The sequence below is a fragment of the Aquarana catesbeiana genome, linkage group LG07 (assembly GCF_042186555.1).
Source record: "Aquarana catesbeiana isolate 2022-GZ linkage group LG07, ASM4218655v1, whole genome shotgun sequence".
Lineage (NCBI taxonomy): Eukaryota > Metazoa > Chordata > Amphibia > Anura > Ranidae > Aquarana > Aquarana catesbeiana.
The window spans coordinates 109,253,524-109,266,642 of record NC_133330.1 but is presented as its reverse complement, the minus strand read 5'-3'; the positions used below and the strand labels follow the sequence as shown (position 1 = coordinate 109,266,642).

At 45.8% G+C, this 13,119-nt stretch overlaps 2 protein-coding genes across 8 annotated transcripts in view; one reads left to right on the top strand and one right to left on the bottom strand.

Moving 5' to 3' along the window:
- HMGXB4 (HMG-box containing 4) overlaps positions 1-8,225 on the bottom strand; it is a 105,837-nt gene extending 97,612 nt beyond the window's left edge. For 2 of the 7 annotated variants that reach the window (XM_073592620.1, XM_073592622.1), the window contains exon 1: positions 7,797-7,900. Coding sequence is in view for 3 of the 7 variants with exons in the window: in XM_073592617.1 (XP_073448718.1) it covers positions 7,797-7,911 (115 nt within the window). In the remaining 4 variants the exon portion in view is untranslated. Of the gene's footprint in view, positions 1-7,796; positions 7,962-8,101 lie in introns of those variants that run through there. The other 5 variants (XM_073592623.1, XM_073592621.1, XM_073592617.1 and 2 more) reach the window with 5 other exon arrangements.
- RPS19BP1 (ribosomal protein S19 binding protein 1) overlaps positions 7,850-13,119 on the top strand; it is a 49,379-nt gene continuing 44,109 nt past the window's right edge. Inside the window, exon 1 of the mRNA XM_073592624.1 lies at positions 7,850-7,981. Coding sequence (XP_073448725.1) covers positions 7,927-7,981 — 55 coding nt within the window. The 5' untranslated portion in view covers positions 7,850-7,926. The remainder of the gene's footprint in view (positions 7,982-13,119) is intronic.

The following is a 13,119-nucleotide window of genomic DNA, read 5'->3' as shown; positions in this document are numbered from 1 at the left end:
AGAAAAGAAAAACAAAAACATCCAGAAAAAACGCATCTCAAAAAAAGAAGTTACCGTATTTATCGGCGTATAACACGCACCTTAACTTTAAGAGGGAAGTTTCAGGAAAAAAAACTTTCCACAGGCCCATGAGCCCCCTGCATGGTACACAGAGCCCCCTGCACAACACACAGAGCCCCCTGCACAACACACAGAGTCCCCGCATGGTACACAGATCCCCTTCTTTGTAAAGCCCCCCTCCTCCTCTGCACTCCCAGGAGACCCCCAGTCTCCTGGGATGGCATTGCCAGCATGCTCTGGATCAGAGCTATTGAATACCTGCATTGCCATCACTGCCGGCCCCTTCTCGTGCGCCGCTCCTCCTGTCACTTGTGGATCTTTTGAACATCTCCATTGGTGCCGTGAACCCGGTCATGTGACATATCTCGGCTCTGAATCATTGACGGTCACATGACCGCTCTCCTCCTCCAATCACAAGCTACACTCGAGGAAGGGGGCGGAGCGGGAGGAGGAGAGCGGCGTTGGTGGAGGGGTTTGAATTGCCATACAATGGCATCGGGGAGCGGTGTGTGGGAGGGGGCTTGCAGTATTGTCATCTGGAGTTGTCCTGGCAGCGCTGTCCCAGGGCAAGGAGAGGCAGACGGACCGCCCGATCCCTGCCGATCCCTGCCCCTCCCCCCCCCCGGTTAAAAAAACAGATATCGGCATATAACACGCAGGCACAGTTTACCCTCTGTTTTCTGGGTAAAAAAGTGCGTGTTATAACGGTACTTACCGGTAATGTTCTTTCCCGGAGTCTTTCAGGACAGCCACCTGAGAGACCTTGGCTCCTCCCCTCTGTAGGAAACACCGCGCCAGCCTTCTATAAATTTCCTCCCCCCTGCTGGCTCCTCAGTTCTTTAAAGAGCACCTCCAGTCCGCTGGGGTGACAAAAGAACATATGATACACATAATTAAGTATATCACATTTCCTGTAAGGAAATCTTCATGTCTTAATACACATTTGGGTGGGTACCCGGCTGTCCTGAAAGACTCCGGGAAAGAACGTTACCGGTAAGTAACTTCGTTTTTCCCCTAATCGTCTTTCAGCCACCTGAGAGGATAAATGAGCACTTACCCCTAGGACGGGACCACGGCTTGTAAGACCTTGCGTCCAAAGGTCTGATCTTTAGCCGCCCAAAGATCCACTCTATAGGGTCTTACAAAGGTGGCAAAGCTGGACCAGGTTGCCGCTTTACAAATCTGTTCCGGCGTTGCTCCAGCTCTCTCTGCCATTGCCCTTGTGGAGTGTGATACCCTCTGGGATCTGCATGCCTCCTAACTTATAAGCCTGTTCAATGGCTTCTTTTAGCCATCTGGCTATGGTGCGTTTTGAGGCCTTGTGCCCTTTCTTCGCTCCAGAACTTAAAATAAATAAAGAATCCGTCTTCCTAATATCATTTGTTGCTTCTAAATAATGCAAGACGCATCTCCTGACGTCTAAATTATGAAACTTTACCTCTTGTTCCTTAGACGGATTTGGGCAAAATGACGGTAACACAATTTCCTCGCCTCTGTGGAATTTCGAGGCCACTTTAGACAGAAATCCCGGATCCATTTTAAAGATTATGCGATCCGGAAAAATCTGAAAAAAGGGGGGCCTGATTGATAGGGCCTCTATCTCACAGACCCTTTTGGCTGTAGTAATTGCCACCAGAAAGACTGCTTTAAGCATCAGCATCTTCAGGCTGCAATTATCTAATGGTTCAAAGGGGTCTGCTGTCATAGTTTGCAGCACTAATGACAGATCCCACTTTGGAAAGACTGTGGTTTGTATCGGTCTTTGTCTGCTCACAGATCTAAAGAGTCCGATTACCCACGGATCAGATGCTAATCTCTTTTCCTGGTAAACCGAAAGTGCTGACACTTGACTCTTTAGCATGCTAAGGCTAAGTCCTTTGTCTATCCCGCTCTGTAGAAACTCTAATGCCCCGTACACACGGTCGGACTTTGTTCGGACATTCCGACAACAAAATCCTAGGATTTTTTCCGACGGATGTTGGCTCAAACTTGTCTTGCATACACACGGTCACACAAAGTTGTCGGAAAATCCGATCATTCTGAACGCGGTGACGTAAAACACGTACGTCGGGACTATAAACGGGGCAGTGGCCAATAGCGTTCATCTCTTTATTTATTCTGAGCATGCGTGGCACTTTGTCCGTCGGATTTGTGTACACACGATCGGAATTTCCGACAACGGATTTTGTTGTCGGAAAATTTTATCTCCTGCTCTCCAACTTTGTGTGTCGGAAAATCCGATGGAAAATGTCCGATGGAGCCCACACACGGTCGGAATTTCCGACAACACGCTCCGATCGGACATTTTCCATCGGAAAATCCGACCGTGTGTACGGGGCATAAGACTGCAACTGAGCTTTGTGTATTGAAATTATTGTCTGTGCACCATCTGTTAAAACACTTCCATACTTTCTGATAGCTGTTACGTGTCTCAACCTTTTATTCTTTTCAGCAGTGTATCTATTAGACGGCCTGAGAACCCTTTTGCTTCCAGCAGCTGCTCCTCAGACACCATGCGGCCAAGTTCCATCTTTCCACTTGGGGGCAGTGTACTGGACCCTGGGAGAGTAGATCTTCCTGGATCGGTAATAACCAAGGGGGTTCTACCACGAGTGCTTTTAGCATAGAGAACCACGGTTTCCTGAGCCAGTAAGGTGCTATGAGAATTAGTGTTGTATTCTCCATATGTAATTTCCTTATGACCGCTGGTAGTAGTACTGGTGGGGGAAAGGCATAGCATTTGTTGAATGCCCACTTCTGTGCTAACGCATCGACCCCGAGCGCTCCGTCCTCTCTTTTCAGAGAGAAGAATGCTGTGACTTTCCTGCTTTCCTTTGAGGCAAACAAGTCCACCTGAGGTATTCCCCATTTTTGAGCAATCTGCTCGAATACCTCCTGCTTTAGTACCCAATCGCCTTCTCTCACTTTTTTCCTGCTGAGGAAATCTGCCACTTTGTTTAAATCCCCTTTCAAGTGGACTGCTGACAATGAGAGTATGTTTTCCTCTCCCCATTTCAAGATTTCTTCTGCGAACGTCCACAGGGTTCTGCTTCTTGTCCCCCCTGTTTGTTTATGTAGGCGATCACTGACGAATTGTCGGACCTGACCTGCAAATGATGACCTCTCAACTCTTTCTAGAAGGTTTGAAGTGCATACCATACTGCCTTTAATTCCTTCCAGTTGGATGATCTCATTCTCTCCTCCTTTTCCCAAGTCCCTTGTGTTATTTGAGGGCCTAGATGTGCTCCCCATCCTACGCCGCTTGCGTCTGTGGTTAAGATTTGGGAAATGGGTAGGCTCCACAGCCGTCCTTTGTTCACGTTCCCGGTTCTCCTCCACCACCATAAGGTTCTTTTTACCTTTGCTGGTATTAGAACCTTGGTATCTAGGGACTCCTGCTTGTGGTCCCATATCCTTAACCGGAACATCTGCAGTGGCTGAAAATGCTGGCCTGCCCACTGTATCGCTGGGATTGCAGATGTTAATAGTCCCATTGTTGACATTATCTGCCTTATGGCACATGGTAAGTTGGCCTGCATTGTGCTTACTTCCCTTTGAATCTTTTCTATTTTTTCTTTGGGTAAGAACACTCTTTGTTGAGCTGAGTCTATGATATATCCCAGGTATATTATTTGTTGAGTAGGTTGTAGGTTGGATTTTACTAAATTTATCAGCCAACCTAGACTTTTCAAAATGTCTGCGTATACTTGAGATTTTCTAGTAACTTCCTTATTTTTTGCGCTATAAATCAAAAAAGCCCGAAAATTCGATAAATAAAAAAAATTCTTCGTTTCTGTTAAAATTTATTGCAGAGTATTGGCTAGTATTGGCAGCGTATTGGCAGAGTATTGCAGTGTTGCAGAGTATTGCACAGTGTTGCAGAGTATAGCAGTATTTCAGAGTATTGCAGTGTGTTGCACAGTGTTGTAGATTATTGCTATTTTTTTATATTGAGCAGCGCTGTGGGCACTAAACATCCAGCCCACAGCGCTGCCATCTCTCCCCCGCTCTGTACCGATCGGTACAGAGAGGGGAGGGAGGAACCGGCGTCATGACGTGACGCCGGTTTGTTTACATGTGATCGCTCCGTCATTTGACGGAACGATCACGTGGTAAAAGGCCGCGATCAGCGGCTATTTACCATGATCCGTGATGCGCCGGGTCCGGAGGACCCGGCGGTCACAGATGTTCCCGAGTGCGCGCCCCAGGGGGTGCGCGGGAGCAACATTCTGGAATGACATCCACCCAGAACTAGCCGACCGCGCTGTTGCCGTCTTTCGGCAATGGCCCGGTCGGCAAGTGGTTAAAGCCTTAGAAAAAAATGGTTTTCTTTCAGGTTCCTCCCATTCTTTCTTAATAGACTCTATTAAGACCTCATGAACAGGAAAATTCCCTTTTTCCTGTTCCCCTAGGCCCTCATACATCTGATCGTGCAAGGATAGCGTTTTCTTTTCTGTTGATATACCTAGTGTGGCTCCCAAAAGATGGTCTACCTCTTCTAATGAGAGTTTGTATCAGGATGGCTTTCTAGAATCCCCATCCAGAGCGTCACCCTCAGAATCTTGGGAGCCGGATGCTGCACTGTCAGGTTCCTCTTCCGCCTCCTCTCTAGGGGCTACCGAAGGACCTGCACTAGTGGAGGGTATTGCCAGCGTTTTTGGTAACGTTGTCTGTATAGGAGGAGGAGCAGTCTGAAGCTGCGGTAACTGAAACCCTTCAAAAAAGGTTTTAAAGGATTCAAAAGTACTGGACAATTCCTTAACAGATGCCGCTAGCTCACTCTGCTCCGAAGAATGTTCTTGTACTAATTTAGTGATACATTCCTTACATAATGCTTTCCCCCAGGAATCTCTAACGGTAGATTTACAAGAGGGGCACCTCTTTTTTGAATTATGAGGGGCCCTGGTTTTGTCTGTTTTCCGAAAAGACATAAGGAAAAAAACCCACAAAATTAATATTTTAGTACCCTCCCCTGCATAGTTGCAGGAGTGCAACATCTTCATATAGGGTTAACCTCACCAGGGGCCCTATGAACCGCCCTCTGACACCGGAGGGTCCTTTACCTACCCCCCCTTTTTCTATGTGTCCCAATGCTAAAGGTAGAGGGGGGGGGGTGGTGGGTCCAGGTCAGGGGAGTTCCACCCTAGGTCCCCCTTACCTTCACATGGCTGGAGCTGGTCTCTGCTGGAGCAGTGTGGTCTGATGCCTCTGCGTCCGCCATCTTCGTGTCGCCTCTGCTGTCTCTACAGCATGTTCAGCTCCTCTCCAGCCCATGTTTGCGGCCAGAACCAGAAGCCGTGAACCCGGAAGTGCACGCCCCTTCGGCCGGATAGGACGTCACCCGCCACAGGCCGTGCAGTCCCAATACTTGGCGTGGTTGCTGTATCACACGCTGCTGGGGGCATGGGACTGCTGGAAGTGCGCTCCGTTCCACTGCACTCGGTGCTGAAAAGGCACACCCCCCAATCTCCACCTGCGCTCAGGGATGCGGGGGTGACAATATCAAGAAAAGTTTTTGACCAGGTTAGTGCCATACCGCTGTGGGTCTGCACACTAATATCTTCTCTGGTCTGTCCTAGGAGTCTCTACTCCTCTTTCAGGACATGCTGCCTGAGCCTCCCTCTGGCTCTCCTGGCTTGGTTCCTGTGGTGTCTCCCCTCTGGAGGAAACACAAATAACTGAGGAGCCAGCAGGGGAGGAGGAAATGCTAGAATACCACGACCCATTTTCAATGCTCTGGCTGAGGGAAGGAGGTTCTCACCTAAAATTTGACGGTACATGGCCCCTTTGTCCATCGTCCCTTTGATGCAGGGAAGTTGTCCTGTCCCCTTAGCAGAAAAACACCCCCAAAGCATAATGTTTCCACCTCCATGTTTGGTGGTGATGGGGGATGGTGTTCTTGGGGTCATAGGCAGCATTCATCCTCCTCCAAACACAGCAAGTTGAGCTGATGAAAAACAGCTCGATTTTGGACTCATCTGACTACAACACTTTCATCCAGTTCTCCTCTGAATCATTCAGATGTTCATTAGCAAACTTCAGACGGGCCTGTATATGTGCTTTCTTGAGCAGGGGACCTTGCGGGTGCTGCAAGATTTCAGTCCTTCACAGCGTAGTGTGTTACCAATTGTTTTCTTGGTGACTATGGTCCCAGCTGCATTGAGATCATTGACAAGATTCTCCCGTGTAGCTCTGGGCTGATTCCTCACCGTTCTCATGATCATTAGGACTCCACGAGTTGAGAACTTGCATTGAGCCCCAGACCGAGGGAGATTGACAGTTACAGTATTTTGTGTTTCTACCATTTGCGAATAATCACACAAACTGTTGTCACCCTCTCACCAAGCTGCTAGGCGATAGTTTTGTAGCCCATTCCAGCCTTGTGTAGGTCTACAATCTTGTCCCTGACATTTTTGGACAGCTCTTTGGTCTTGGCCATGGTGGAGAGACTAGAATCTGATTGATTGCTTCTGTGGACAGGTGCCTCTTATACAGGTAACAAGCTGAGATTAGGAGTGCTCCTAATCTCAGCTCGTTACCTCTATAGAAGACACCTGGGAGCCAGAAATCTTGCTGATTGATAGAGGATCAAATACTTATTTCACTAATTAAAAAGCAAATAAATGTATAACTTTTTTGAAATGCGTTTTTCTGGATATTTTTGCTGTTATTCTGTCTTTCACTGTTAAAATAAACCTACCATTAAAATTATAGACTGATCATTTCTTTGTCAGTGGGCAAATGTACAAAATCAGCAGGAGATCAAATACTTTTTTTTCCCTCTCACTGTATTAATTCAGCCCTGATTATTTCACATCACAATGGATGTTTGAATACAGACCTGACATATCCACATAATAATGCATGTAGTAATAGAGCTCTGACAGATCTACATGACAATACATGTACCAATACAGCACATCACTATACATGTAGTACTACAGCTCTGACAGATCCACATTATGCATGTAGTAATATAGCCCTGAAAAGTATACATCACAATGCATGTAGTAATCCAGCTCTGACAGATCTGCATCACTGTGTATATTGTAATACAACCCTGACAGATCTACAACACAATGTGTGTACATCCCTGACATGTATACATCACAAAGCACGTAGTAATAAAGCTCTGACAGAGCCACATCATAATGAATATAGTAATAGGAGCTCTGACAGATCCACATCACAGTCCATGTAGTAATACAAACCTGATGAGTATATAATACTGGATTGTAAGCTCTTAGCAGCAAGGCCCTCCTAGCTTTCTTGTATTGGATTATAGCGTTACTGTACTTTCTCCCTCTACAATGTAAAGCTCTGCACAAACCGTTGACGCTATATAAATCCTGTACAACAAACAATACATATAGTACTACAGCTCTGACATATCCACTTCACAGTGCATGTTATAATACATGCCCTGCCAGATACTGTATGCATTGATGGGTGTCTGTCATTGCTGTACATTGGAATGTGGATCAGTCAGCTCTGTATTATTCCATGTAAGGTGATGTGTAATTCATTCAGCTCCATATAAAAGATACTGTATATAGAATCCCATACTCTGCACAACTGTCTGTCACCGCCACCATTCTCTGACTGATCTCCTTGTACAGCACAGCTCTAGTGAATGGAAAATGTTTCTAGTTAAATTGTAAACACAGAGGAACTAGTACAAAGTTCTCTGCTACGTTCAGCCTCCATAACCAACATACTAAACAGCGAAAACTTACCACAGCAGCCTCCCGCCTTTATTCTCTCTGTGTTTCCCCCCCTCCATACACAACACAGCCCGAGCTCCGCCCCTTCGCGCATTTCTTGAACGTCACTTCCGCCCTGAAGACCCATGTGTCATATGTGGAGATGTCTCGGTCACTGCTGAAGAAGGGACTGGAGTTGGTGTGTTCTGATTCAATTGGTGAGGTTATAGTGCGAGAGCCTTGTTAGCAGTATGAATGTGTTGTGTGTGGCGGGACCACGCCGAGTACAGTTGTGTCACTTCGCCTAAAAGAACACGGATTTCATTAAGAGCGCTTACTGTTCCTTCAAATTGCTTCAGTAACCGGTGTTGTGCTGAGAATGGTTCCCCGTCGAAATCTGTTCCCCCTGTCTCTCGGCTGAGATCGGAACTCCGCCTCTCCAGCCCTCTGCACTGCCGCTCCTCCTACTCTCCCCCGTACTAATCATCCTTCTACCGTCCCCGCCCCCGTGCGCGTCCTCTGTACAATATTAGTATATTCACACATACCTCCCAACAGTCCCGGATTCTGCGGGACAGCCCCGGATTCGGACTTATGTCCCGCAGTCCCGCTCAGCTGAGCTGTTTCCCGCATTGCCTCCACTGCCACTCACTCTTGTAAAGTGCAGGCAGTTTTCAAGGCTTGTGACCAGCTCCTAGATTGACCAATCATTAAATAACATTTGCGGGGCCCCATCCTTCCATCAGTGGGGCCCCAGGAGGCAGTAGCAGAGCGGGAGCTCTTTTTTTTTTTAATGTAGGGGCAGAGGCAGCTAGAGCCGCATTTGCCGATAGTTTAAAGTTCCGGCCCCCAGCCTAGCTCTCCCTGGCGGAATGATATGGAGGGGATGCCTGTCTGCCTGACTCTCAGGAAGTGTTGAAAGCAGAAGGCAGGACTGCAGCCAGCGGTGACTGTGAAGGAAAGGTACGTGGAGGGTGTGTGGACTGTTCAGGTATCATCATCCAGGCAGCAGTAGCTGCGGCAGGGCCACAGAGCAGGGACAAGGAGGAAGCAGAAATATGATGGCAACATGTGAGCTGGGGGTGCCGGGAGGAGCGTTTCTGCCACTACAAGGCTGACAGGAGTAGTGAGAGCGGCATCATTACTCCTGTCAGCTTAGCTCTGGATGAGAAAAATCAAATCAGGAGAACAGGAGAGAGCCCGGAGGAGGTGCGGAAAGTGCTCTCATTCCTCTCCAGCTTCATGATGTCACTGTAGCACCCCTGCATTGCCACTGTCACATTGGAACTTTACAGTTTGCTTACCCACCCTCATCTCCTCCTAGCAATGGAAAGGTCAGCAAACGGTGCCCCCATTCTCAATCCCTGCAGCCGATCTGGTAGGTGATCTCATATCCCTGGATCACTCCTCCTAACACCCCCCCGTTCCTGATGTAAAGGGGGACTCTTGATGTCAAGGGAAGACTGCTGATGTTAAAGGGGGACTACCAATGTTAAAGGGTGACTCTGATGAGAAAGTGGCCCCAAATTTAAGGGCCATTGCAGATGTAAAGGAGGACTCTTGCTGTAAAAGGGGACTCTGATGTGAAAGGGTGGCTCTTAATGTAAGGGGTCTTCTGATGTAAAGGGGAACTACTGGTGTGAAGGAGGGGACTTTGATGTGAAGGGGGCACCTGATGTGAAGGGGAGATTCTGATATAAAGGGTGACTAAGTATACCTCAGCCCGTAACTGTATCTGAGTGTATACATGGTGTAGGTTTATGTCAGCGGGCCTCTCACTCATGGCACAGAAATTAAGGAGTATTTTGTGGGTATGAGGACTGCGGACTGTGTACAGTATATACCACTGTAAAGCCGTAATAAACCCAAAATCAAAAATGTAATATATTTCAGCTTAATACTCATTAGATGTGGTGGCTGCATTGGTTTTTTTTTTTTTTTTTTTTTGTTTTTTTTTTAAATTTTACCTGGTGATTTGGTCAGTAACGCACCTCCTGTATTAGTGAGACACAACTCTGGATGAAAGAGCAATGGGGGCACCTTTAAACAGCAACGTTGTCAGTCTGGAAGGAAGGGAGTGTTAGATGGACTAGAAGATTTAAATACACTAATACTTAATAAGAAATTGCAGCAAACATATTTTTTCTTTCAGGATAAAGGTCTTACATAAATAAAAAAAAGCTGATCATTGTAAGCACCCCTGTCAATGGTAAATGGTTTGTCTCAACTCTCTAATGGCTACATCTGCAGGACAGCTTGTTCTTTTGAAAAACAAAAAAACATACTGGCTGGATCACCAGGTGAAAATAGAAGAAAGCCTAAAAAAGAAAGAAAAAGAAAACTAATGCAGCCATCACATCTAAGAATTTGTAAGCTGAAATATAATAAATATTTGCTTGTGGGTTTAATACCGCTTTAGACTCTATTTAACCATGTTTCTTTAAGCCACCTCAAAATTCAACGCATTTAAGCCACGCCCATTATTGTCGCGATGTGCTCCACATGTCTTTTCCGTCCCTAGGTGTCCCTCATTCTCAAGTTCCAAAGTTGGGAGGTATGCAAATATATATGTATATATTATCATTCCTTATAAAATATATATGTGGTACAATATTATTACTCCTTCCATATCTATCTATCTAAAATATCTATGTGTACACACACACACACACACACACACACACACACACACACACACATATTTTATAGATGGAGATATATATATAAACTATACACACGTCATCATTATTATCCCTTCATATTAATGTGTCTAATTTATTCTTACCCCTCCTACGTCTTCATTATTATCCCTGCCTATTATTTATTGAACACTGGAAATTCTCCCGACAGTCCCTATTATTATTATTATTATTATTATTATTATTATTATTATTATTATTCCTACCACCTATTATATATCTATCAGTATACACGTCATCATTATCATCTCTTCCTATTATTTTATCTAATTTTTTTTATTGCCCCTCCTATTATTTTATTTATTATTACACCTCCTATTATTTTATATTCATTGTTAATCCTTCTATTATTTTATATTATTGTTACACATATTCATTTTATCTAATTTATTATTACCCCCTCCCAGTGGCAGATGGTGCTGAAAATTTTTTTGGGGGGGCGCAAACAAACTGAAGAAATCTGAAAAAAAAATCTTTAAACGCAGCCACTGTGCACATCTGTTTCTCTGACTGTTCTACTCTTTTTGTATCGATCATCCTCACTCTTCTTTCTTACCCCAGACCCTTTCTGTCCAGGGGAAGCGGATTTTGATAGCAAGCAGACTATTGCTATCGAATCTGGTTCCCCCTCCCAATATAGCTTCCACAGCATTTCAAGGGTTAAAAACACTTGTATATGGCTTTTCTGACTGCTCTACTCTTTCTATAAATCATCCTCACTCTTCTTTCTTACCCCAGACCCTTTCTGTCCAGGGGAAGCGGATTTTGATAGCAAGCTGACTATTGCTATCGAATCTGGTTCCCCCTCCCAATATAGCTTCCACAGCATTTCAAGGGTTAAAAACACTTGTATATGGCTTTTCTGACTGCTCTACTCTTTCTAAAAATCTTCCTCACTCTTCTTTCTTGCCCCAGACCCTTTCTGTCCAGGGGAAGCGGATTTTGATAGCAAGCTGACTATTGCTATCGAATCTGGTTCCCCCTCCCAATATAGCTTCCACAGTATTTCAAGGGTTAAAAACACTTGTATATGGCTTCTCTGACTGTTCTACTCTTTGTATAAATCATCCTCACTCTTCTTTCTTACCCCAGACCATTTCTGTCTAGGGGAAGCGGAGTTTGATAGCGAGTTGACTCTTGCTATCGGATCTGGTTCCCCCTCCCAAAACAGCTTGCACGGCATTTCAGGGGTTAAAAACACTTGTATATGGCTTCTCTGACTGCTCTACTCTTTGTATAAATCGTCCTCACTCTTCCTTCTTACCCCAGACCCTTTCTGTCCAGGTGAAATGGATTCTGATAGCAAGCTGACTGTGTGTTAAATTTGGTGTTATCGCTCTTACTTTCTCATTCTGGTAGTTCAACATGGCACCTCATGGCTGGGGATGAGCCTACCACCCCCCCGGTTTGGTTCGCATCCAGAACATGCGAATAGGCAAAAAATTAGTGCTAACACCGTTAAAGTCTATGGAACATGAATAATCAAAAGTGCTAATTTTAAAGGCTTATATGCAAGTTATTGTCATAAGAAGTGTTTGGGGACCTGGGTCCTGCCCCTGGGGACATGTATCAATGCAAAAAGAAGTTTGAAAAACTGCCATTTTTTCAGGAGCAGTGATTTTAATAATGCTTAAAGTGAAACAATAAAAGTGTAATATTCCTTTAAATTTCGTACCTGGGGGGTGTCTATAGTATGCCTGTAAAGTGGCGCATGTTTCCTGTGTTTAGAACAGTCTGACAGCAAAATGACATTTCTAAAGGAAAAAAAGTAATGTAAAACTACTATCGCTAGCGCCGGCTATAATGAATTGTCGGTCGGGCAATACACATAAAAGTTCATTGCTAAACATGGCATGGAATTTCCCTACAGGGGAACCCCGAACCAAAATTTTTTAAAAAATGGTGTGGGGTCCTCCCAAAAATCCATTCCAGACCCTTATCCGAGCACGCAACCTGGCAGGCTGCAGGAAAAGAGGGGGGACGAGAGAGCGCCCCCCCTCCTGAACCATACCAGGCCACATGCCCTCAACATTGGGAGGGTGCTTTGGGGTAGCCCCCCCAAAGCACCTTGTCCCCATGTTGATGGGGAGAAGGGCCTCATCCCCACAACCCTTGCCCGGTGGTTTTGGGGGTCTGCGGGCGGGAGACTTATCGGAATCTGGAAGCCCCCTTTAACAAGGGGACCCCCAGATCCCGCCCCCCCCCTGTGTGAATTGGTAATGTACAAATGTACCCCTACCATTTCACAAAAAAAGTGTCAAAAAGGTTAAAAAACACAAAACAGTTTTTGACAAGTCCTTTATTAATTTCTTCTTCTTTCCGCTTCTTCTTCCATCTTCTTTCTTCTGGTCTTCCTTCGGTGTTCTTCTACTTCCTCCATCTTCTTCTTCTCCATCTTCTTCTTCCTCTGCTCTTCTCATCCCGTATCTTCCTCCGGCTTCTTCTCCGCTCCGTCCGCACGATCCGCCTCAGTGGGAGTCTTCCGCTGTGTGACGCTTCGGTTCTTCTGACACTTCTTATATAACGGAGGGAGGGGCGTGTCCCCGCCCCCCTCTGACAACACGGGGAAAGCCGTAGGAAAGTCCCAGGAAGTCCCCGTGCGTCACCGGGTGGCCCCGCCCTCCGTTATGTAAGAAGTGTCAGAAGAACCGAAGCGT